Source organism: Tiliqua scincoides, chromosome 2 (genome assembly GCF_035046505.1).
Source record: "Tiliqua scincoides isolate rTilSci1 chromosome 2, rTilSci1.hap2, whole genome shotgun sequence".
In the NCBI taxonomy this organism is placed as follows: Eukaryota; Metazoa; Chordata; class Lepidosauria; order Squamata; family Scincidae; genus Tiliqua; species Tiliqua scincoides.
This window is the reverse complement of record NC_089822.1, coordinates 257,956,090-257,982,634: the sequence shown is the minus strand read 5'-3', so window position 1 is coordinate 257,982,634 and position 26,545 is coordinate 257,956,090. Positions and strand designations below refer to the sequence as shown.

General features: G+C 48.0%; 1 protein-coding gene and 4 pseudogenes across 1 annotated transcript; 3 read left to right on the top strand and 2 right to left on the bottom strand.

Moving 5' to 3' along the window:
• Positions 1–220: 220 nt before the first annotated feature.
• On the bottom strand, positions 221–337 carry LOC136643271 (5S ribosomal RNA; annotated as a pseudogene).
• A 577-nt stretch (positions 338–914) lies between these two features.
• On the top strand, positions 915–1,034 carry LOC136642968 (5S ribosomal RNA; annotated as a pseudogene).
• A 2,698-nt stretch (positions 1,035–3,732) lies between these two features.
• Positions 3,733–19,594, bottom strand: LOC136639093 (solute carrier family 2, facilitated glucose transporter member 5-like). Its single transcript, XM_066613118.1, has 7 exons — positions 19,524–19,594; positions 18,703–18,827; positions 17,506–17,658; positions 17,302–17,427; positions 15,836–16,023; positions 4,502–4,612; positions 3,733–3,873 (listed from the first exon to the last, which is right to left on the bottom strand). The coding sequence occupies exons 1-7, from the start codon at positions 19,592–19,594 to the stop codon at positions 3,733–3,735; spliced, it is 915 nt and encodes a 304-aa protein (XP_066469215.1).
• LOC136642561 (5S ribosomal RNA) lies at positions 16,300–16,419 on the top strand (annotated as a pseudogene).
• A 6,282-nt stretch (positions 19,595–25,876) lies between the features above and the next one.
• On the top strand, positions 25,877–25,996 carry LOC136643263 (5S ribosomal RNA; annotated as a pseudogene).
• Positions 25,997–26,545: the final 549 nt, after the last annotated feature.

Below are 26,545 nucleotides of genomic sequence, written 5' to 3'. Positions count from 1 at the left end.
AGCTGCAGCCTGAAGTCTTGCGGTGTGGGGGAGACATTGCTGGGTTGACCAGGCAAAAGGAAATGGCCAGGCTACCAGCCCTGGCCAATCCAAAGTCATTGCAATGCCTGCAAATCAGATGGAGGCAGTGATGCTCCACATGCCCTTTTTCCTCTTGTGGCTGTAGAGCAGTCTGAAGACATGTGGTTGGCAACCTTCAGTCTCGAAAGACTATGGTATAAGCCTACAGCACCCAGTATTCCCAGGCGGTCTCCCATCCAAGTACTAACCAGGCCTGACCCTGCTTAGCTTCCAAGATCAGATGAGATTGGGCATGTGCAGGGTAACAGTTGCATGTGAACAGACAAAAAATACCCTATACCAACTCAAATCATCTAGATCAGCATTTTCTACACCCACTGAGAGCAGATCTCCAAGGTCTTTCCTAGCACTATCTAGAGATGCCAGGAATTGAACCTGGGACTGTCTACAATACAACTAAACCAGTGGTTTTCAAACTGTGGGTCAGTGGCGCACCAATGTATCATGACCCAATTGTGGGTGGTTTGTGAAACTGAGTAGGCAAATTAGACTATCTGCATCAAGACTTAAACAAGCTGGGAGGAACACTGCTGCCCAATCAAAATTAAAGCCACAGAAGTTTGAGTGGCTGCTGAAGTGAAACTTTTACGCAGGTGGGTGCCAATGCTAAAATTGTGGGAACCGCTGCACTAAACTATAGGTCCAGCCTCGAGCTGAAGTCTCAGCAGTGCAGCCCACCATAACTCCCACTCTCAGGCCTTGAGGTTTTGAGTTCAAGACTCAAATCTGTTGATTACCAGGCTCCCAAACTGTTTGCCAGGCCACCACTGTGAACTCACAGGGGCCCTGTGGGTATATTTTAAAAGTACCACGGGAACCCCAAGGGTACTGTGAAAAACAGCAACTGTTACCCTGCACATGCCCAATCTTGTCTGATCTTGGAAGCTAAGCAGGGTCAGGCCTGGTTAGTACTTGGATGGGAGACCGCCTGGGAATACTGGGTGCTGTAGGCTTATACCATAGTTTTTCGAGACTGAAGGTTGCCAACCACGCTAAGGGAACTGTGAGCCTAAGACCCTGGGGACCCACTGGGCAAAGAGGAAAGGATATTTTAAAAGCCAACTACACAGGATGGCGAGAATATGAGGAAGTGAAAGCGGAAAGGCAAACTTGCTAATCTGAAGAGCAAACTTGCTCAGGCTGCAGTGAGCTTTATGGTATATTGGGGATTCACATTCAGCTGACAGCACACTGACCTGAATTTTAAGGGCTATCTAATTCTGATGGAAAGATCACCCTTAAGATGTAGTTTCATTTGTTATTTTTAGGGAAGGAATAGGGGGGCAGGCTTGACTTGGTTTACCAATTCAAACCATTCACATCCACCCAACCACATTTTTTCCTCAAAATCACTCACCTCCATCAAAACGAATAAGAAACCAACAAGTAATACTAAGAACCACTGAACAAATCCCCCAATTGCAAAGGCTGTGGACCGAGAGGACTGCAGGAACAGCTCCGTTAACATCAGGTGAGGAATAGAATCTGATTAGAGAGAAAGGTTTGCAATTATTAATGCTATTTTTATTGACACACTCATTTATTTATCCCACTCATCCCTTGCTCCACTGGAGCTCAATGCATCCATCATCTTACTTGGCCCAAGGACAATTCCAGTTAGGAAGACGAGGAGGAGAAAACTGCTAGTAAAAGCCATCCATGGCAAGAAAACCTGTTGGAGAGAGTTGATCATGCTTCAGATAATGCACAAATGAGGTCACCAGGAGCCTCTAATCTTAGGGGATGTCCCTTCCTTGCCACTGGCATGCCCTCAAACCACAGCAGGCCTGGCCCATAGAATGCAACAAATGCCAGAGAATAGCAAGAGTTGAGCCGACATCAGAAATATGCGGTGTCCGTTTTGCGGGAAAAATCTGTCAAGGGGAACCTACATCTTTGGCCACTCCTCTGATTCATCCAAGTCAATTTTATCAATTTTTTTTCTCATGTATACATCTGCAAATGACCCAACATGAGGGCCATATGCATTTCACAAAGCATAACTTTAAAAACCGGTTACAACAAATGCTCTATTTTTTATCTATTTTTCTGTATTTTCAGACATTTCTAACTCCCCAGGAGCTCCTCTGCAGGTTTAGCAGCCTCAAAAGCTGCGAGGGCATCCTTTGCAAGCAGTCTCTGTCCTTTGTTTGAAACTCCATTATCTCTAGCCCATATACATTTGTAGTTTGGGGAAATAAATCCAAAGCTAGAGTACTAAGATTGCCATGTACTTAGTAACTGGGCAGCCTGGCCTGACCATCTAGGTCAGGGCTCTCCAGACTCTGGTTTGTGAGCTGGATCCGGTGCCCTGGCTAATGAAGTCTACTTGGACCCTGTTGTTTTTAATCTCTATGGCTTTATGCTGTTGTTTTCATATTGTATTTAACATGTCTTAACAGTATAATGTACAATATAAATAAAATATTATTCCTGGAATAAGGGAAATATTTAAGATAAACGACATTGCTCTCCTCCTTCAGATTTTGTGTTACAGACCTGAAGTTCAAGAGTGATGGTTAGCAGAGTACAGGAGATGAAGCAGATGATAAGACCACAGTGAAGCAGAGGCCTCCGTCCCCAGGAATCCATCAAATACACCTAGACAATACAAAGGCAGGAAGGGAGAGAAAGCACAGCAAGGAACAGTGGTCAGAGTGTAACAGCTGGCCTCAGGGTGTGGGTGTGGGGTGGTGGTGGACAGGTCGATGAAAGTGTCAACCCAATGTGCGGCGGCAGTGAAGAAGGCCAATTCTATGCTTGGGATCATTAGGAAGAGTATTGAGAACAAAACGGCTAGTATTATAATGCTGTTGTACAAATCAATGGTAAGGCCACACCTGGAGTATTGTGTCCAGTTCTGGTCGCCGCATCTCAAAAAAGACATAGTGGAAATGGAAAAGGTGCAAAAGAGAGCGACTAAGATGATTACGGGGCTGGGGCACCTTCCTTATGAGGAAAGGCTACGGCATTTGGGCCTCTTCAGCCTAGAAAAGAGACGCCTGAGGGGGGACATGATTGAGACATACAAAATTATGCAGGGGATGGACAGAGTGGATAGGGAGATGCTCTTTACACTCTCACATAATACCAGAACCAGGGGACATCCACTAAAATTGAGTGTTGGGCGGGTTAGGACAGACAAAAGAAAATATTTCTTTACTCAGCGTGTGGTCGGTCTGTGGAACTCCTTGCCACAGGATGTGGTGTTGGCGTCTAGCCTAGACACCTTTAAAAGTGGATTGGACAAGTTTCTGGAGGAAAAATCCATTATGGGGTACAAGCCATGATGTGTATGCGCAACCTCCTGATTTTAGAAATGGGTTATGTCAGAATGCCAGATGCAAGGGAGGGCACCAGGATGAGGTCTCTTGTTATCTGGCGTGCTCCCTGGGGCATTTAGTGGGCCGCTGTGAGATACAGGAAGCTGGACTAAATGGGCCTATGGCCTGATCCAGTGGGGCTGTTCTTATGTTCTTATGTTCTTAGGTTACTGCTTGGTCATGAGGCTCACTGCATGACATTGGGTCAATTGCTGCCTCTCAGCCATCAAGAACCCTAACTGACAGGGTTCTTGCACATACAAAATAGGAATGTAATGTGGCAGGAAGTCACATATACTGCCCTAAACTCTGAGAGCAGATAACATGGTCAAGTTAGAGTCAGGCCCCAAACACTTAGAGTATCTGGCCTCAGATTCACCAGCATCCAACTGGACTCCCATAGTGGGGGTCTGGGCCCATTGAGGATGCAGGGGCTGGCAGAGAAGGCACTCAGAAGGGCAACCTCAGCCTACCGGGAAGGCACAACACATGACGGGAAGGGGCCTCACAAGGGAGGAGGCTGAGGCAACTTATGGGGTCCGATGAAGCCAGCTCAAGATGTAGCCCAGAGCCTGAACAGAGTGGCTGGCTGGTCTCAAGCATTGGCAAGCATTGGCTAGGAGGTAATCCTACCCTCTAACCAACAGGCAGGAGGGCCCTTCCGGAAAGTAGACCAACCAACCCCAGCTGGAGGAGGACCAGGTTGCAGATAATAACCCCCTCCCACTGAACCTCTAAGGCTCATTTTCCTTAAGCCAGTGTTTCTCAGTGGGTCTCAGGACCCACTAGATGTTTTGCAAGCCAATTTCAGGTGGGTCCCCATTCATTTCAATATTTTATTTTGAATAGACTTGATGCTATTCTTACAGTTTCCTTTTGAATCAGTGTCAGGACAGTATGGCAGAGCAGTCAGTCCATTCCCTCTAAGCTGCCACAGTGGCACGGGAGATAAGGCACTCGAGTAGCTATTAGAGGCCCTAGTTGGGGACCCTATCTGAACTGGTTTCCATGCAGATTTGTAGAAAAGACACAACTTTAGGAAAAAGTTGATTAGAGACTTAAAGGGGGGGGGAGAGAGAGAGATGGAAGAGGCTTACTGAAAATCCATGTACGAAGAGGCCCAAAAAAGTTAGCAATGCACTGCTGTACCTAACATTATTCTCATCTATCTTCATAGCCAGGAAGACTCTGTCTGCATAGTAATACGCCTAGGATCAAATCACAGTAACCAAGCATCAGCTTCATGGAAAAAAGCTACTATGAGAGTTTTGCCTCCTAGAGTTTGGGGGAAAGGCCAGCTGCCTTTGATCTAGAACAGGGGTGCCCAAACCCCAACCCTGGGGCCACATGTGGCCCTCAAGGCTTCTCAATGCAACCCTCAGGAAGTCCCCAGTCTCCAATGAGCCACTCTAGCTGATGCAACTGCTCTCAGTGTGAGGGCGACTGTTTGACCTCTCGCATGAGCTGTGGGATGAGGGCTCCCTCCATTACTTGCCGTTTCACGTCTGTGATGCAGTAGTGGCAGCAAAGGAAAGGCCAACCTTGCTTTGTGCAAGGCCTTTTATAGGCCTTGAGCTATTGCAAGGCCTTCATTCATTCATATAAGTTAATCTTTAATATATTCATTTATGTAAATTTATTCAAATTTTAAATGTAAATTAATTCTTTCCTTTCTCTGGCCCCCAACACAGTGTCAGAGAGATGATATGGCCCTTCTGCCAAAAACTTTGGACACCCTTGATCTAGAACAGTGATTCTCATATATTTAGCACCGGGACCCACTTTTTAGAATGAGAATCTGTCAGGACCCATTGGAAGTGACGTCATGACCAGAAGTGACATCATCAAGTAGGAAAATTTTTAACAATCCTAGGCTGCAATCCTACCCATGCTTACCCAGGACTAAGTCCCATTTACTATCATTGTTAAAAAAATATACACAGTAGCTTGTTAAAAGTACAGCATTTCCCCAAATGCAGTCACATACCATGGTAACGTCAAGTCTAATATAGTAAAAAATATTGAAATGCATGGGGACCCACCTGAAATTGGCTTACAACCCATCTAGTGGGTCCCAGCACACTGTATGAGAAACACTGATCTAGAAATGTTTCATTTCCTGGAAGATAGTCCTTTATTGTAATTTTCTTTTCCTCAGTTCTCCAGTGCCAAACTTTTTGGTATCAGAATATATATCTTTGAGAGATGTCACCTTCCATTTTCCCATGTTAGTCCCACAAGTTTGAAGACCGGGGGTGGGGGGGTGGGGGGAGGAGTTTGGCCAAGGTCAGACACCTCATTTCCTCTTCTGCCTCAAGGCCTGCTGATCAATCAGTAATGCTGACAGACCCATCCTTGAATCCATATATACCCAGTGGTGGGATTCAACCGGTTCATCCCGGTTCTATGGAACCCCTACTTAATCAAGGTCTTGGTTCTGAGAACCGTTTGCTGGCAGGGAGCTCTGACGCCTCCTGCGACTGCTCTGAGAATGTAGGAGAGGGCGCGATCCCTGACGAGGGCAAGAGGAGCAGTTCAGCTGCCCGCCCCGCGCCTCTCCTCCCCAGTGGAGCTAGCCAGCTCAGCTCTCCCAGTGGGTCGGGGGCGCGGGTGGGACGAAGAGGAGGGCGCTGGAGCTGCTTCCGCCCAAAGAGCCCCCGCCGCCCGAGGGCGAGCCCCCCCCACCGTGCGTCCCCTCCCGCCCATGCAGCCTCGCTAAAGAGGGCAAGAGGAGCAGTCCAGCTGCCCGCCCCGCGCCTCTCCTCCCCAGCGGAGCTAGCTGGCTCAGCTCTCCCGGTGGGTCGGGGCACGGGTGGGACGAAGAGGAGGGCGCTGGAGCTGCTCCCACCCAAAGAGCCCCCGCCACCTCTGAGGGTGAGCCCCCCCGCCCCACGACCCCTCCTGCCCGAGCCTGCCTGCCTGACCCTTGTGGAGCCCTGACCCCCCAAGCACCCCTGACCCCCTTCCCATGTGCAGCCCTGACCCACAAGCAGCCCTGACCCTCTTCCCACAAGCAGCCCTTAGCTTCTCATACTCTTCTCTGAGGCTTCGATCTTATCCACACTCTCCTGAGAGTAAGCCCCATTGAACACAATGGAACTTACCTCTGGGTAGGCACTGAGCACAATCCTAACCAGGTCTACTCAGAAGTAACTCCTATTTTGTTCAATGGGGCTTACTCCCAGGAAAGTGTGGATAGGATTGAAGCCTCAGTGATGTAGATGAGATGCTTCCTTCTTTGCCTTCTGCTTGACAGTGGCTGCAATCCTAACCACACTTTCCTGGGAGTAAGCCCCATTGAACAAAATAGGAGTTACTTCTGAGTAGACCTGGTTAGGATTGTGTTACGTGCCTACCCAGAAGTAAGTTCCATTGTGTTCAATGGGGCTTACTCCCAGGAAAGTGTAGCAAAGTTTGCCACGCTTTCCTGGGAGTAAGCCCCATTGAATACAGTGGGACTTACCTCTGAGTAGACACTGTCAGTCAGAAGTCGAAGAAGGAAGCCTCTCAGGCTGTGATCCTATTCACACTTTCCTGGGAGTAAGCCCCATTGAACACAATGGGGCTTACTTCTGAGTAGACATGCCTAGCATTGCCTTGTCAGTCCGGAGTAGAATGAAACGCAGCCCCGGGACCTCCAAGGGGCAACTCCTCCTTCCAGCTCCAGACTGCAGAAGTTTTTGGAGCTCCCCCTCCACCTTTGATCCAGACAAGAGGGTCAGTCTCCCAGTGTCTCACCCCACCAGTGGCTCTCCCCAGAAGAGTTTTTGCCCCTAAGGGACATCAGCCCCCTCCATCTCTCACACAGGAAGGGACTCAAGATCACTTACGTCTTCCCACACACTTCTCCAGCTTGGATGGGCTCGGAGGGCTAGAGGTGCCCAGTGAGAGGAGCCAAGGGAAGACTTGCCTTCCCCTGTGAAGTGCAGGTGCAGCTCCGCAGCTGCACGCCTCCTGCTGCTGCCTCTCCTGCCTCTGCTGCCACTCTGTCACCCCCTTTGCCACTTTCACCTGGAACCGCAGCAGATGGGTTGCCGACCCCTGGACTAAGCTAATTACTGGGCTGGGGCCCCTTCCTTATGAGGAAAGCCCAGGCATTTGGGCCTCTTCAGCCTAGAAAAGAGGCGCCTGAGGGGGGACATGATTGAGACATACAAAATTATGCAGGGGATGGACAGAGTGGGTAGGGAGATGCTCTTTACACTCTCACAAAACACCAGAACCAGGGGACATCCACTAAAACTGAGTGTTGGGAGGGTTAGGACAGACAAAAGAAAATATTTCTTTACTCAGCGTGTGGTTGATCTGTGGAACTCCTTGCCACAGGATGTGGTGATGGTGTCTGGCCTGGACGCCTTTAAAAGGGACCTGATGGCATCCACCCAAGAGTTAAACTACCTTTCGGTATATCTTTTGGTATACTGGTAAATGGTCATTAGGATATAGAACCTGTTGTTAATTTATTTGAATCCCACCACTGTATATACCTGCAACCTGGTTACAACCTGAAGAAATGACTCCTATGGGGAAAGCAAGCTGTATGAGTCACGGTTCTCCATAACCAGGAATTAGGAAAGCCCAAAGAGTCAACAGCCCCTGGTAAGATCCAAGATTCCCAATTCACTTCTCTTTCATTGCAAAATGAGATCGAGGTGACTGCCACATGTCCCTGGATCTGCCTCACTGCAAGGCATCTCCCCATTATTGTCCAGGAGAAAAAACACATGAAAGTACCACTATTTCATAATTTAATTTCACTTGATGTTACTTTGGCTTGATGCTACCATGGTATGTAACTGCTTTTATGAAATGTAAGTTCTGTATGAATGGAAAGATATACAATTGCTGGTTGGTTTATAGGTTATTTTGTCAGCTGCTTTTATTGTTTGTATGTTTTATTTGTTGTCTGTGATGCCAATAAAGGTTTTCTGAGTCTGGGTCTATATATGCTTGTAACAGTGATAGTCAATGAGGCTTACTCCCAGGTAAGTGTGGACAGGATTGCAGCCTTTCGAATGTTTGGATAATTTTTTTTAAACACATCAGCAGCTACTTGGGAAGGTTAGAGGGTGGTTCTTTATTTTAAATAAAATTTTATAAATAAAATAAAATAAAACCAGTAGACATGCATAGGCTTAGGCTCCTAGTGGATTACCGCCTGTGACATCACTAGAAGGGCAAGGGGGTGCAGGCCGCATGGGGTGGGGTGATGCATTGTGGTGACCAAAATTGCTGTTTTTAGGAATAATACCATCATGTTAAATACCGTTCAATGTGGAATTTACAGCAGGATGCAATGAAAAAAACGGAGTGAAATATCTCTATTCTATCAAAAGGCATGGCCAAAAAACCAGGAAGCAAAAATGCATGGAGCTCTATGGAAAGTGAAATTGAGCCATATCATGCATTTACTCACAGGTAGGCAAACTTGCCTTAGTCCGTTGGAAAGGGCAGGCTGAGAGGAATCCATTGACACTAGAATGGTCCCAATCCAATGAATGCAGCCCCCCAAAAACACCTAAAGAAGGACGTCCCTCCCTCCAAGGTAAGCCCTATGGAAAGTGAAAGGAGACTACTTGGTTGCGTTCACTCGCGAGTAAGCAAACGTGCCTTGGCTCGTGGTCAGTTCAGACAAAGGGGAATGTGAGGCCATCAGAATGGACCCAATCTTATGAACATGGAGCCCAACAAATGCTCTGGAAAGCAGTCCCTCCCCGCAAAAAAGAATAAACAGAGGCTTGAACTGGTAAGGTCATTTTTGGGGGGTTATACTTGTAAAGCTAGGTGGGTCCTGATAGTGATATGGTTTAAGAACTTTAATAGAGCTGGGCATTGGGTTAGGGCTGAAAATCTTACTAATTTGGGGGGGAGGATAATTGCAGGTAGGCTACAGTTCACTTAGTAGAACAGAGCTGGCTTCCCCTTATTTAATTACACTGACCTATAAAATTGAGGATCAGAAACGTTTTTCCCAAACTTTATGGTGGTTTGATATGAATTTGGGGTGCCGATTTCAAAAATGGCATCTGTTTTGCCCTATCACATTTAGTTTTGGAGATATAGTATAGCCTCCTTAGTGAATAGTTCAAGCAGCTTCCTCATGAGGAAGCCATGGTGTAGGCTACCTCATGAGGAAGTTTCTTGTACCATTCACTAAAGAAGCTATGTCATCTCCAAAACTAGACGTGATAGGGCAAAACAGATGCCATTTTTGGAATCGGCACCCCAAATATACCCAGGAATTGGTGTAACGTTTAAGGAAGCAAAATGTGTGTTGGCCTGTGTTATTTGTTTTACTTTAATTATTTATAGTTATTTATTTTAATTTGCTTGATGATGTCACTTCCAGTCATGACATCACTTCCAATGGGTCCTGGACAGATTGTCATTCTAAAAAGTGGGTCCAGTGCTAAAAGTTTGAGAACTGCTGCAATAAGGTGTTAGTAAGTTGACACCCGGGGGGGGGGGGTAACACCACTAGTGACCAAAATCACTAGAATTACAGTTTGCAGAAATAATCCCATCATGTTTATTATTATTATTATTATTATTATTATTATTATTATTATTATTATTATTATTATTATTATTATTATTATTATTAATAATAATAATAATAATAATAATAATAATAATAATAATAATAATATATATTGGCAACCTTCAGTCTCGAAAGACTATGGTATCGCGCTCTGAAAGGTGGTTCTGGCACAGCGTCTAGTGTAACTGAAAAGGCCAATCCGGGAGTGACAATCCCTTCCACACCGGGAGCAAGTGCAGTCTGTCCCTGGTCTGTCTCCCTGGCTATGGGCCTTCCTTCTTTGCCTCTTTGCCTCAGTCTGTTGGCCAAGTGTCTCTTCAAACTGGGAAAGGCCATGCTGCACAGCCTGCCTCCAAGCGGGCCGCTCAGAGGAATAATGATAATGATAATAATGATAATGATAATAATGATAATACCCCTCTATCACTATCAAGAAGATCCCCGTAAAAGAGCCATTGTTCATCCTCGGCAACTTCAATGCTAGAGCTGGTGCTGATAACAGTTCGTGGCCCACTTGCTTAGGTCAGTTCGGCACTGGGAAGATGAATGAAAATGGCCAACGCCTGCTAGAGTTTTGCTGTCATCACGGTCTCTGTGTCAGCAACACGTTCTTCAACATGAAGCCCCAACATAGAGTCTCTTGGAGACACCCAAGATCAAAGCACTGGCACCAGCTCGACCTGATTCTCAGCTCCAGCCTTCCCAGCATCAAGATCACACGCAGCTATCAGGGTGCTGCCTGTGACACTGACCACTCCCTGGTGTGCAGCAGAGTGAAACTGCAAACAAAGCGACTGTATCACACGAAAAGGGAAGGAAGACCTCGCATTGATACGAGCAAGACCCGGGATCAGAGAAAAGTGGAGGAATTTGCACGAGCGCTTGAGGAATCTCTTCCAGGCCCGGTCGATGCAAACGCATCCAACAGATGGGAACATTTCAAGAATGCCGTTTACAACAACGCCTTGTCCATATTTGGCAAGAAGACCAACAAGACGGCAGACTGGTTTGAAGCCCACTCTGAGGAGTTGACACCAGTCATTGAGGAAAAGAGGAGAGCTCAAGCAGCATACAAGGCCTGTCCCAGTGAGCGCAACCTGCAGGTCCTCCGAGGTGCTCGCAGCAAAGTCCAACAGACTGTCAGGAGATGTGCTAACGACTACTGGCTCCAGCTCTGTTCCGAGATACAGATAGCAGCTGACACGGGCAACATCAAGGGGATGTATGACGGTATCAAGCAGGCCCTAGGTCCAACACAGAAGAAAATTGCTCCTCTGAAGTCTGCCACAGGTGAGGTCATCCAGGATCGGGCGCAGCAGATGGAACGCTGGGTGCAGCACTACTCTGAGCTATATTCCAGAGAAAATGTAGTCACCGAAGAAGCGCTGAACAACATTGAGTGCCTGCCTGTGCTGGAGGAGCTTGACAGTGAACCAACCCTAGAAGAACTTCACGTGGCCCTGGACTCCCTTGCCTTTGGCAAGGCACCTGGAAAAGACAGCATCCCTGCTGAAGTCCTAAAGTGCTGCAAAGAGATAATCATCACTGAGCTGCATGAAATCCTTTGTCTCTGCTGGAGAGAAGGTGGAGTACCTCAAGACATGAGGGATGCAAACATCATCACGCTGTACAAGAACAAAGGCGACAGGGGTGACTGCAACAACTACCGTGGCATCTCTCTCCTTAGCATTGTAGGAAAGTTGTTTGCCCGAGTTGCACTAAAGAGGCTCCAGGTACTTGCAGAGAGCGTTTATCCAGAATCACAGTGTGGATTCCAAGCCAACAGGTCCACCACTGATATGGTATTCTCCCTTAGACAACTGCAGGAGAAATGCAGGGAATAACGACAGCCACTCTTTATAGCCTTCATAGATCTCACGAAGGCTTTCGACCTGGTCAGCAGGGATGGCCTCTTTAAGATTCTCCCCAAGATTGGATGTCCACCCAAGCTCCTCAGCATCATCAGATCCTTCCACAAGGACATGAAGGGCACTGTTGTCTTTGATGGCTCCACATCAGACCCCTTTGACATCCAAAGTGGCGTGAAGCAGGGCTGTGTTCTTGCACCAACCTTGTTTGGGATCTTCTTCGCTGTCCTGCTGAAGCAGGCCTTTGGAACTACAACAGAAGGCATCTATCTCTGGACCAGATCAGATGGAAAGCTCTTCAACCTCTCCAGACTGAGAGCAAAGTCCAAAGTCCAGCTGAAATGTCTGCGTGACTTCCTCTTTGCAGACGATGCAGCTATCGCTACCCACTCTGCCAAAGATCTCCAGCAGCTCATGGATCGTTTTAGCAAGGCCTGCCAAGATTTTGGACTGACAATCAGCCTGAAGAAAACACAGGTCATGGTTCAGGATGTGGACTCACCTCCCTGCATTACAATCTCTGAGCATGAACTGGAGGTTGTCCATGACTTTGTGTACCTTGGCTCAACGATCTCCGACACTCTTTCTCTTGATACCGAGCTAAACAAGCGCATCGGTAAAGCAGCTACCACGTTTTCCAGACTCACAAAGAGAGTCTGGTCCAACAAGAAGCTGACGGAACATACCAAGATCCAGGTCTACAGAGCTTGCGTCCTGAGTACACTTCTGTACTGCAGCGAGTCATGGACTCTTCACTCACAACAGGAGAGGAAACTGAATGCTTTCCACATGCGCTGCCTCCGACGTATTCTCGGCATCACCTGGCAGGACAAAGTTCCAAACAACACAGTCCTGGAACGTGCTGGAATCCCTAGCATGTATGCACTGCTGAAACAGAGACGCCTGCGTTGGCTCGGTCATGTCGTGAGAATGGATGATGGCCAGATCCCAAAGGATCTCCTCTATGGAGAACTCGTGCAAGGAAAGCGCCCTACAGGTAGACCACAGCTGCGATACAAGGACATCTGCAAGAGGGATCTGAAGGCCTTAGGAGTGGACCTCAACAAGTGGGAAACCCTGGCCTCTGAGCGGCCCGCCTGGAGGCAGGCTGTGCAGCATGGCGTTTCCCAGTTTGAAGAGACACTTTGCCAACAGTCTGAGTCTAAGAGGCAAAGAAGGAAGGCCCATAGCCAGGGAGACAGGCCAGGGACAGACTGCACTTGCTCCCGGTATGGAAGGGATTGTCACTCCCGAATCGGCCTTTTCAGCCACACTAGAAGCTGTCCAGAACCACCTTTCAGAGCGCGATACCAGAGTCTTTCGAGACTGAAGGTTGCCAATAGGGGAATAATAATAATAATAATAATAATAATAATAATAATAATAATAATAATAATGGTATTTCTATACCACCTTTCTTGGTCCTCAGATTTCTCCTTAGACTTTATTCAAGGCGGTTTACACAGGCAGGCAATTTAAATCCCCATAGGGATTTTTACAATTTGAAAGAAGGTTTCCATTTTTCAAAAAACCACAACATTCAAGATGTTTCTTTCTTGATCTGGTTTCACATTCTGGCCTCCATCCTCCCACGCTCAGAGCAAATGGAATAACTCGGCTCAGCTTGTCAACTGCTTCAAGGTCTCACCATTCAGGGTGCCGGTGGCCTTGAACTGGCGACCTTCGGATGTTATCTTCAGGCAAATGGAGGCTCAACCCTCTAGACCAGACCTCCTGCCCGTTAATATATCAATGTTTATTATATATATATATATATAATTTCATGCAGACTGCAATGAAACAAACCGCGCTGAAATATCTGTGTTCTATCAAAAGGTACAGCCCAAAAAACAGTGGGGGCGGGGCAATGGTACATTGCCACACCCACCACCAGAGTGTTGCCCCGACCACTGGATAGGAGGAGGTCTATCATGGGGCTGACGGGCTGGCCTCCCGCACCAGGTGATGTGAACCCTAGTGACGCCACCGATTACTGCAATGAACTTTCGCAACATGAGCACAGTGACTGTAGGCCATAGTTCATTACAGCAGGAATGGGCTTAGGTGCACCCATGGCAATCTGCTCTGCAGTGCAATCCTCTCTGCATGTACTTGGGAGTAAATCCCACGGAAGTAAATTATTATTATTATTATTATTATTATTATTATTATTATTATTATTATTATTATTAATTTATTAATTTATACCCCGCCTTTTTGCCCACACAAAGGGCACACAAGGCGGCTTACAAACAATTTAAAATACAACATTAAAAACAATTTACAATAATTATAAATCTAAAAACAAACAAACCCCGTGGACTCTCATATAAAAAGCAAGAAGCAAGAATGCCAGCCAGCCTGTCAACAGTTAAAAGCTTTTTGAAATAAAAAGGTCTTCAGTCCACGCCGAAACGTTAGCAACAAGGGAACAGTTCTCAATTCTAAGGGGAGGGTATTCCACAGTTCAGGGGCCACCACCAAGAAGGCCCTCTTCCTGGCCGCCACCCCTCTCACATCTCTTAGTGGCGGCACAGTCAAAAGGGCCCCCCCCCAGATGATCTAAGAGCACGGGCAGGATTGCAGGGAAGGAGGCGGTCCCTCAAATTCCCCGGACCCGAGCCATAAAGGGCTTTAAAAGTCAAAACTAGCACCTTGAATTGGGCCCGGAACAGAACCGGCAGCCAGTGTAGCCGCCGGAGCAATGGCTCAACAGAGTCAAACCGACGTGCCCCAGCAACCACACGAGCAGCCGTGTTCTGTACTAGTTGTAATTTCCAGACTGTCTTCAAGGGCAGCCCCACGTAGAGCGCATTGCAATAATCTAATCTAGATGTCACTAGGGCATGGGTTACTGTGCCCAGGTCCGTGCATCTCAGGTACGGTCGCAGCTGGCGAATCAGCCGAAGCTGAGTGAAGGCTCCCCTGGCCACCGCCGCCACCTGGGACTCCAAGTGCAGCTGTGGATCCAGGAGAACCCCCAAGCTGCGGACCTGCTCCTTCAGAGGGAGTGCAACCCCATTCAGAGCAGGACGATAATCCAGTACCCGAGCTGTGAATTTCTGAACCAAGAGCATTTCTGTCTTATCTGGATTTAATTTCAGCTTGTTCACCCACATCCAGCCCCTAACCGCCTCCAGACAGCGATCCAGGACCCCAACCGCCTCCTCAGAATCAGGGGGAAAGGAGAGATAAAGCTGGGTGTCATCAGCATACTGATGGCAACTCACTCCAAACCCCCGGATGACCTCTCCCAGCGGCTTCATGTATATGTTAAAAAGCATGGGGGGATAAGATGGAACCCTGCAGCACTCCAAACCTAAGAGGTCGGGGTGCCGAACAGGCGTCCCCCAGCACCACCTTCTGGGATCTGTCAGCCAGGAAGGAGTGGAACCACTTCAAAACAGTGCCTCCAAGCCCCAACCCGGCCAACCGACCCAGAAGGACACCATGGTCGATGGTGTCGAAAGCTGCTGAGAGGTCCAGCAGGACTAAAAGGGTTGCACTCCCCTAGTCCATTCCCCGGCAAAGGTCATCCACCAAGGCGACCAAGGCAGTCTCTGTCCCGAACCCCGGCCTGAAGCCAGATTGGAATGGGTCCAGATAATCCGTTTCCTCCAGTACCCTCTGAAGCTGGGACGCCACCACCTGCTCAATCACCCACTCAATCAAAAGGATGTACTTCTGAGTAGATATGCATAGGCTTGGGCTCCTACCAGATTACTGCACTCAAGGAACTCGCAAAATCTGAGCACAGGTGTAGTGGATCATACTAGGTGATGCCAACCTCACTCTACAGTCTGACTGAGATCACTGGATATTTCTCACCAATGTTGGGTTCTGGCCTAAGTCCCCAATGTACGTATAAAGGCTGACCTCCCTAGAGACAGACACACAGTGACTTGCGGATGATCCAAAATAGCCTGTAAACAACTGCACCTGAAAATGTCCTCCATTTCCAAATCTGCACATGTTTTTTTTCTAGCTCAGCCTTCCAAACAACTCTAGCGATATTGTCTTACTGCATTGACACCAGAGAACTGCTGGGTCGTGAACAGGATGACCACGCAGACAAGTTGCCACCGGAGGTGTGGGGAGCGCAGCAGCTTAAGGACGGTCATCTGCTTTTCTCCCATCTCGTACCGTTCCTCCTGATGGAGCTCCTCAATCTCATCCTCCACATCATACTGATCTCTAAGCTTTTGCAAGGCTGGGTGGGAGGTGAGAAAGGAAAGGTTTGGAGGAGTCAGAGCCAGGATTCAGAGGGCCCCAACCTTCTCCAAATTGGAGTCATTCTAGAAGCGGGAAGGGGATGATGCACAGGTGCAGGGTGGTGACACGATGACACAGGGGTGACATGATAGCGTCATTGTGTCACCCCAACCAGGGCACCAGCCAGCCCCGCTACAGCCCCTTCCCTGCACTTATGAAGGTCACTGCATGCAGGCAGCCTCCCTGCTCCTTCACTCTTTTATTTTTTGTACTTACCAGGAGCAACTGTTACCCTGCACATGCCTGATCTCTTCTGATCTCGGAAGCTAAGCAGGGTCAGGCCTGGTTAGTACTTGGATGGGATTCCGCCTGGGAATACCAGGTGCTGTAGGCTTATACCATAGTCTTTCGAGACTGAAGGTTGCCAACCATTAGCAGGAGCAGGGGAAGCTGGGCTTCCAACCTCTCTTGAGCCTGTGCATTTCCAACAGAACAGGTACAGACGAAGGAGGCCTGCATGCAGTGACCTTCATAAATAAAAGGGAGATAAAAGTGCACCGGCTTGTTTGCCCACTACAGGAGGGGTGCTCATGGGTACCTGTGAGCAGAAGCAGCAGTGGGTGGTAAATTCTGGCAGTGCAGAAGCACCTGTGAACAAGAAGGCCACCTCACATGGGAGGAGATGGCGCAGCAGATACTAGGTCCATATGAAGCTTTACAGGTCACTGAAAGGGCCTTGAATTCCACCCAGAAATCTACCAGCAGCCACTACAGCTGGAAAAAACACTGGAAAAAGAGGGGCAGCTTAATCACCACCAGAGAAAGCAAATGGACCTTTGCATTGCCAGAGCAATCCACTGGCGGACCTAGAGAGGGGCAAATGGGGCAAATGCCCCAAGTGCCAACCCTCCAGGGGCGCCTCTCAGACCCTCACCCCCGCCCCCCCAGAAGGAGCACCCAGGAGCACTAAGGAGAGGCAGCTTGCTCTCGGGGGGGGCGGTGGGGGGGGCAGAGAAGTGGGGATGGGGGGCAAAATGGATGCTGAACTAGATGGGCCCTTGTCCTGATCCAGCAGGGTTCTTCTTAAGTTCTTATCCAAGCGTACCAATACATAATGTCTACTGATGGCTGCTGTACATAAACAGTAACATTGGTATAACATCAGTGGACTAGTATTGTTAAGAGCGCTGCGATCAGGCAGGAAGGGTCTCTACACAACAGGCAGGGTGCCATCATCATAGCCACACAGGTCTAAATGCATTTCAGGACCTCGTACCTTGCCTTGCACCCTCTTCATCCTTCTTCTGAATCAATAGGTATCGAGGACTTTCAGGAAAGGGAAGCAGAAGGAAGAGCTGGAATAATGCCAGAATTCCAGGCACACTCAGCAGGAATGGCAACTCTGTGGAAGGAGATATATTGCCAATGAGGAGACATGCCTGGTGTGCTACGGGCCTAAGGCTGCATTTCTCTGATTTACCTTTTTCGGTACCTAGGACATCAGGACTACCAAGGACCTGGGACAGCAACATGCCAACACTGATGAACATCATGGGCAAGATGCATATGCCCCCCCTCCGGTTTGTGGGGGAGATTTCTCCAAGGTAGATTGGAACAGCACAGGAGAATATGCCTGATCAGAAAGCAAGTCAAAGGTTAATTCACAGTATGCAGAAACATGAATATTTGCATAGAAAGGACCCTCCCCCCCAAACAGGTGATACCATTTAATTGCTCATCACCCCAGAATGTTCCCTGGGGAGTCCTACAAGGTACTACTCTATTCCAACTTGTCTCCCACAGTCCCACAGACAATCTCTGGGTGATATTGTACGGAGACATGGCGTTTACCATGCTGACCTCCTCAACTCTGCCTCTGCACTGAATCAGGTACCACGCAAGACCCAGCAACACATTCTCAGTGTGTTGCTCAGTGTGTTCTCACGCCTTTCAACTTTGAAGTGTCAGAGATAGTACATACTTGCCCACCCCCAGCCCATGGGATAGAACATGCAGCTTAAATTAGAACTTGTAACTTCAGTGCCATGAACCGAAGTGGCCACCATTCCACAAAAAAAGCTGTGTTCACTGCACCTCTTCGTGAATGCATGAGTATCTAGAACAGGGGTGTCCAAAGTTTTTGACAAGAGGGCCACATCATCTCTCTGACACTGTGTCGGGGGGGAAAAAGAATTAATTTGCATTTAAAATTTGAATAAATTTGCATAAGTTTACATAAATGAATATATTAAAGATGAACTTATATGAATGAATGACGGTCTTGCAATAGCTCAAGGCCTATGAAAAGGCCTTGCACAAAGCAAGACTGGCCTTTCCTTTGCTGCTGCTACTGCATCACAGGCGTGAAACAACAAGCAGTGGAGGGAGCCCTCATCCCACAGCTCATGCAAGAGGTCAAACAGTCACCCTCACACTGAGAGCAGTTGTGTCAGGCCAGTGTGGGCTCCAACAAATCTTCAGGGCCAGAGGCTCATTGGAGACTGGGGGCTCCCTGAGGGCCACACTGAGAGGCCTCAAGGGCAGCAAGTGGCCCCAGGGCCAGGGTTTGGGCACCCCCAATTTAGAATAATGAGGCAAAGTTTCCTGATTAAAGGGTATGAATTTCAGCCCAGGAACCTTAGTCTTTCAAAAATTAAACCACTGAAGCCAAACTCACCTGTGCATATTCCAGTGATAAAGCGCGCTAAGGCGTAGACAACTTGAACATTTAAGGATTGGGAAACAGCCAAGATAATAGTAGAAGCTATGCTGAAAATATCATTGACCAGCAAGACACCTTTCCTAAAAAGACAGTGAAGAGGGTGGGGGAATGCCATGTATCAAAGGAACAGAGAATGAATGGGCTGGGAGACCAGCTATTGAGAGCAGTAACATCCTGATTCTATATTTCACGGAAATTGTGATCTGGGGTTGCTACTTACTGGAAGGGACAAGGCACCATGCAGAGAATGGACACTCCAACCCCCAATCCACTGTAAACATTATTCCGCCTTCTCAGTTGGCTTCTGGTAGGCATTGCTCACATGGTTCATAATGGCTAGAAAATGGCTTCTGCAGCCTTGCCAGGCAAGGTATTTTAATGCCAAGCATTTGTGGGGATGCAGCCTGAGACCCTCTTTGTGCAAAGTGTGTGCTCTGCTACTAAGCTCTGGCCCTTCCCCAGAAATAAACTAGAGCGCATAGATAGAGCTGGAGATTAATGCTAGATGGTGTTCTAGGCGAAGAATCAATGGAAGCTGAGCTGGGTAGGATTACCTAATGGTTGGAGAACATGTTCCTCCTCCACCTCCACCACCAACCACCCCAGTCCTCTGAGTGAAGTCTAGAAAAAGATACAGGTGACCTGGTATCTTCACATCTGCCGTTTCCCCAAAGGTGCTTCAGTTGATAGAACACCTGCTGGCAAGCAGAGGGGAAACAATTGCAGGGGCTACACATTTATTTTCCTAAATTAGGGCCAGTGGCTGGACTATTTACAGCTGCAGGGAGGCTTTCTGCTGCTGTAAAATGGCTGTCAGCTGCGCCCACAGCACAGTGCTGGTGGCCATTTTCCAAGCACTACCGCTAGAGGAGATAGCACCAGATGAATGTCACCGCACCTCGCTGCGCCCACCAGCACAGGTAGGCCACTGGTGGGGTTGGAGGGAGGGTGAGGAACGGGGCTGGATTGGGTAGACTTGGGAGGGGCAATGTTGTGGGCGGGCAGGGTGGGTGTTGGTAGGGATTGCTCTGCTGATATCCTAACCCCCATTTTGTCCCTGACACACCCATCACTCTACTCAGACTTGCACCAGCTAAATAACTGGCACAGATTCGCTGCCTTCGACCCATTGGGAATCATGTGAGAGCAGGTCCCCAGCAGTTTGCAGGCTCGCTACTGTGCCCTGCAGACTCCTTTCAGTTAGGATTGGACTGTAAATATTACTGGGGAGGCACAGATTGTCAGGAGCTGCATCACCTACTCTCTTCCCCCCCCCCACCCAGTGGTAGAATCTAGTTGAGTCCTAGGATATACTGTTCAGCAATCACAGTAGCAACACCTGCCACATTTGTCTGCCAGGGGGCCAAATAAAAGGGACCCAGACAAGCATCCCAGTAGGAAGGAAGCAACAGTGAAGATCAACAGGGCAGGGTGAATCTTTGCATCCTGCCTCTTTCCATCTTCTGCAGTTAAGTTGTGAACATGTTCCGTGAGCTAGGAGAGAAGCACATAGACAATAATCAGTGTTAGGGTTCTTGCACAGGTTCAGTGGCACCTGGGGTGGGCCCTGCTCGGATCCCTACAGTTGCCCAAAGATGCAGTGTGGTGATGCCAAACCTGCAAATTTTACAAGTGAGATTGCCCTTTAATTCTTTGCTGAAGGGCCTGGGAAAGGTGGGGCCACCAGCTCCAGCACCACCTATATCCTAACCACCTTCCCGGACCTAGTCCTGTGGCATGGATCTATGTGCTACAGAGGCTTTACTCTGGGTAAGGCAGTAGAGGAGACATCCTGAATTGCCCCACCACCATTGAATGCAGTGGTCACCATTTTGGCGGGGGGGGGGGGGAGGGAATGATAGAATTGGGCTGTGTATTTGGCAAGGGTATTGTGGAAAAGGAGAATCAAATGGCAAGCCCATAGCCACAAAGGTGCTAAGATATTCATTGATGCTGCCTTGGCCAGTGACCAACTGGTACACTAGTACAACTGCAGTGAGGACTTCCGCACCTCTGCTGCTAGAAGTGCATTATATGAATTCTCCTCCAATAAAATCTTAAAATGCACCAGGCTGCATTGAACTTAGGATAGATGCAGCTCAGCCTCTTTCATCAACTTTTCTTGCAGAGTTTGATCTGGACAGGTTGGGCTGAAACAGAAAGCAAGCAACTCAGAATGATTGTGTGTCCAGACATTGTGTGTGTCCAAACCTGCTCAATTTGACTTCTAGAGGCAGGGAAGGGACTGAATTATGGATCGTGGAACTAGGGCACATGTGCGCCTGCAATTTTTTAAAAGCATCCCCAAAATCTCCTGCAAAGGGAAAGTATGGTACATGTACCCAAAACAGAATAACACTGAAAATTAGGGTCAGTTCAATCGTACGCATTAACCCTTATGAAATCATCTGCCCTACAGGGCTCTCTTACCGTAGCTGGGTCATGGACTAACCACAAGTTGAAACCACATTGGATAGATCCCAAACAGCTAACCAATATAAGCCAGATAAGGAAAATCGTCAGCTCCTATAGGATGAATGAACAGAATGACTTGAATACACAGGGCAGATAGTTCAGAAGTGTGGTTTTTATTAATATCTGAAAGGTTTTAAAAGAAAAGCCTGAATGTAAATATCAAGCATAGCAAGAGAACAAAGGCCAAATATGACTTCATTTGTGCAACTTTGTGCTTTGGACTGTCCAATTAAACTAAATCCAGAAAATTTTGCCTTTCCTTTTTCATTACAATTGGTACGATTCCAGCACAAAATGAAAGGTTTGTGCAAAGCTGCTTGCTGCTTCATCTTTGCTGTATACAAGAGCTTTTGTAATACATGAGTTTGTACATTAAGGCAGGGCCTATGAGAGGAATTTTAGCAGGGGGTACAAAGTTTCTTCTGGGCCCATTCCCAAAGAAGAAGGGGGGCAATGGGGGCAGGCAGGATGGGGGGGGCAAAATAGGGCAGGGAAGGGTGCTGACAGCCACAATAGTCTTTGGAGCTCAGGTTTACTAGGCTTCTTGATGCAGAGCCCCGGTCTACCCGACCATTCAACATTAGCAGCTAGATAAAGTAATACGGAAAACCAAACACACTCTTGAGTCTCTTTAAAATTTTTGAAATACAGAAAATGGATTGCAGAATATTAGCATTATCGTGTATAGGCTCACACTAGAATGGATCAAAATGAACTTCTGCAGCAGCTGTAGCCTCACAGCTGGGTCCCTGAGTTTCTATACACTAGTCCATGGCTATGGGATCCACAAGCCGAAGAGCTACCATAGCAGGCCAGTTTCCTCCCAGATTTGACACACTGTTAAGGAGGGTGATGGATGCTTTCCTGGGCTTGGTGTGTATGACTTGCAGTAGCAGTTAACACTCCATGCACCTGGTTGTGCCCCAGCATTATGCGCTGGCAGTTAGTTCAGATAAGATAGGAAAATGTCAGGTCCCAGGAACTTTCTGGGCCCCCTCCTTTGGTTCCTGGGCCCCCTTTCTGACCCTGAGCCCGGGTACAAATTACCCCTTTACCCCCCTCTCCTAGGCCCTGAGTTACAGGTCAAACTAGACATGACGCAAAACACTTATGGAGCTTCTTTTTTGGTTTAGTTGTTTTAAATAAATAGGTGCTCTGAGAAGCCAGCAGGGAGTAGGAGGACTTTAGGACTCTGCCCCAACCAGGGTTCCAATCTTGAACCCATCTGGGTAATGTTTTAAATTAAACACAAAATACAAGCTTCTACTGAAAACCAACAAAACCTTTCTTTTTTCATTAAAAATCATGCACACATAAAAGGCTGCAATTGAAATCAGAAGTAAAGCCCCTCTACCCCATCATGCTTTAATCCCCTTTTATTCCCCTTCTACACTATTTTATTTTTGTAAAACCCAACCACAGAAACTCCACTTATGTGTTCTCAGGCTCATGCCTACTTTGACCCCAAGACAATTATCCACATATTGTCTTTCTTTTCCCACCTTCCTTTGCAGGCATTTCCCCTTGTTTCCAGGATCTGCCTACTAGTATCTATGTAATAATATAGTGTTTCTCAAACTGTGGGTCAGGACCCACTAGGTGGGTCGCGAGCCAATTTCAGGTGGGTGCCCATTCATTTCAATATCTTATTCTTAATATATTAGACTTGATGCTACCATGGTATGTGACTGCATCTGGGGGGATGTTACAGACCTGTACTTTTAATAAGCTACTATGTATAGTCTTTTAACAGTGATAGTCAATGGGATGTACTCCTGGGTAAGTGTGGGTGGCATTGCAGCGTAGGTTTGTTAAAAATGTTCCTGCTTGATGATGTCACGTCCGGTCATGACATCATTCTCAGTGGGTCCTGACAGATTCTCATTCTAAAAAGTGGGACCCAGTGCTAAATGTCTGAGAACTACTGCAATATATATCACCAGTTCATTACCATTTTTGTCTCCCCGCTTACTACCCGCAGGATGGTATTGTTTCTCACCTTTAATGGCTTTGCAGTCTCCATGCTTTCGAGAATAAGGGTCAGAGCAACTGTGGGGTAAAAAGAAGGGGACCTATCAAGAGGTTGTCAATTCTCTCAGCTTCCTGCAGAACATAAGAATCAGATGCCTCTTGGGAAGCTCACCAGCAGGATGCAAATGGTCTTGACATGAAGGTAGAGGTCTACCTCTACCTGCCTAGAGGTCATCACCTGACCCTACACAAGGTAATTCCCACAGAGTCATCTATACCGAACAGGTGAAGACCCTGCCAACAAACCTCAGCTTCCTTCCTGTCCTGGGGAGAGGAAGAAGTCCTGTTTCCTCCTCAATGTTAGCAGCATTCCAGAGCCAATCAGGCAACGGATGCCAGAAGGTTCCAGCGGAGCTGTTGACAGTTGGGTGCTGAGATGAAGGGGCTGGCAGATGTTCCAGCAAGGCAGACGTTGGAGCACATCCTTGCAATTGCTTCTGGTCAACTGGACACTGGTGTAATGGTGGAAGTTGCATGGTGGTTGAGAGATGGAGCTATGACAGTGGGAGATGTTCTGAGATCTGCTACCCCCTATGTTTGTGCCTCTGCTGAACCATGCTTGTGAGATGGAACCTCTGTTTCAAAGGCAGGCAGCATCTTTCCAAATGCCAGGCATTGTGAGGCCAAACAAGAAGGTTCTTTATGCCATCACTTCTGTGACCTGCTAGTCAGCTTCCCAAGAGGCACCTGATTCTTATGTTCATCAGGAAATTGAAAGCCTTGACAACCTCCTGACAGGTCCCCCCCCCCCCCGTAATCATGCTGATTACAAAAAGATATCCAAGTACAACTGATTCATTCATTTAAATGAGGTCTGGGGCAGGAGGTCTGGTCTAGAGGGTTGAGCCTCCATTTGCCTGAAGATAACATCCGAAGGTCGCCAGTTCGAGGCCACCGGCACTGTGCGACCTTGAAGCAGCTGACAAGCTGAGCCGAGTTATTCCACCTGCTCTTTGGAAGGAGCTGCTTGTCAGCCTGTGTGGGAGGAGACCAGAAAGTGATAACAGACCGCAAAAGTTCCATCTGAAATGTTGTGTGGTTCTTGAAAGATAGAACCTTTCTTTAATTGTAAAAATCCTTACGGGGATTTAAACAGCCTGCCTATGTAAACCACCTTGAATTAAAGTCTGAGGAGAAATCTGATGACCAAGAAAGGCGGTATGTAAATACCTGTTTATTATTATTATTATTATTATTATTATTATTATTATTATTATTATTATTATTATATGTCATTCATTGATTTATAAAACTGATTCTTTTCAGCAGGCAAAAATGTGTACAATGTGCAAAGTGGCCCTCGTACTGAAAAGTTTGGAGACTCCTGTGCTAGATCAGTGGTTCCCAAATGTTTTAGCACTGGGACCCATTTTTTAAAATGACGCTCTACTGGGACTCACCTAGCTTTACAAAACTAAGAAAAGTTTCATCTTACCAGCTGCTCAAGTCTGTTTTTAACCTTTTTAATTATTGGGGTGTGTGTGTGTGTAATGTCCATGGTGGGCAAGTTCCCACCCCCTGGGGGTCAACGACTGCGTCTAGAGTCTCTCAGCAGGCAGTCACTTGGGCAGCTGCTGAGTGACTCAGCACCTTCTCTGTTTTCGCATCAGGCTTTAACTGCCTCTGCCGGGGCTGGGCCTTGGAAAAGCCTCCTGTATTAAACACTGGGGTACTCCTCCAGTAACTCCTGTCAATGGGATTGTGCACATCCCTTGACAGAGCCTCCAATAGCACTTTGTCAAAGCCCCCAGAGTAATGCCTGATGCCAGGCCTATGGGGAATCACCTCCTGGTAGGGGGCTTTTACTGGCACTTCGTGCGCCGTTGGTACACCACCTGAAAGGGGTCTCAGGGACCCCAGCCCCAGGCAACGGGGAACTAGGCTTGGAAACACCCAGGACCAGAACCCCCCGAGGTTATCTTGGACCCAGAACCAGCCAGTCAGGGCAGGAAACGCGTTCCCCCTGAGGATCACTCAGCCAACACTGGGATGGCGCAGATGAACCCCAGGCTGGCCAGATCCCCCCTGGGGATGCCCCAATTGCCCGCAGCTGCACCCACTGGTGGGCCAGGGACAGTGCACTAGAGCAGCAACCTCACCAAGCCTCCACGACCCAGCAGCAGAAAGGGGCACCTGCTGAGGAACTATGGGGGGGGCAGGTCAGATGGGGGTCTCACCTGGGGTAGGTGTTGTTAGTCCCCCAGCTGAAACACCCGGGGGCCGGGTGTTTCAGCTGGGTAGTTTTTTTCCATTTGGAATGTTGCTTGGACTGCTCCGTGGCCCGAAAGGAAGAGCAGACCCCCTGAAAGGACAGGGACAGCTTAACCTTCTGCCCTTCTCAATGTGCCATTGGGAGAACCTTTCATTTTCCTTTGTTCTCCACTAATACGGAATCCAACGCTTGGCCAAACAGCTTTGACCCAGCAAAAGGGATGCCTACCAACCGGGTCTACGGCCCCGCATCCATGTCCCAGTGTCCAAGCCATATATTTCTGCGAGCCACATGTTGAAAGCCATAGCCCAGGATGTCACTGCCAAGGCACTGAAGGCATAGGCCACAGCCTCAAAATTCCTTTTTAAGACCACCCTCACCTTCTTGTCACCTGGGTCTTTTGGTCCACTTTGATGCAGCAATTGTTACCCTGCACATGCCTGATCTCATCTGATCTCGGAAGCTAAGCAGGGTCAGGCCTGGTTAGTACTTGGATGGGAGACTGCCTGGGAATACCGGGTGCTGTAGGCTTATACCATAGTCTTTCGAGACTGAAGGTTACCAACCATAGATCCTCAGATGGAATGATAGCAACAGATGAAAGAGCTGCAACTGGGTGTCTACCCCCGGCACTTTAAGGGAAGACATTACACGCTCAGGGAGGGAATAGAACTTACCTGCCACAGGTGACATGAGCTTGGGTTGAATTGGGTTGTTCCAGTCAGTGTTTATGACCCATTGAAAGGAGTCTGGGAAGGGGACATCTGCAGCTTTGTAGATCCTTACAGGAGCAACTGCTTAGAAAAAGATGTTGTAGAGCAGGGGTGGGCAAACATTTTGGCAGGGGGACACACATCATCTCTCTGACACTGTGTTGGGGGCCAGGAAAAAGTTAATTGGGCTAATTGGAGATTGTGGGCTCCCTGCAGGCTCCCTGTCTTGGGGGTCACTGAGGGCCGTGAGTGGCCAATGGGCCAGGATTTGCTCACCCTTGTTGTAAAGGAAAAAGTAGAGGAATCAGGCACCTTTCCCAATTCTGAGATGACACCAAGAGCCTAAGGGTGCAGTCCTAACCCATTT

Excerpts from the sequence above, each read along its gene's own strand:
- LOC136639093 (XM_066613118.1), bottom strand. The coding sequence starts at position 19,594 with ATGGCCACCAGCACTGTGCTGTGGGCGCAGCTGACAGCCATTTTACAG. Across the intron at positions 18,828-19,523 it reads CAGAAAGCCTCCCTGCAGCT|GAAAGGTGTCTTGCTGGTCA; the intron begins GTAAATAGTCCA and ends CTGTCTTTTTAG. Across the intron at positions 4,613-15,835 it reads AGTTCTCTGGTGTCAATGCA|GCGTATTACTATGCAGACAG; the intron begins GTAAGACAATAT and ends ATTTGATCCTAG.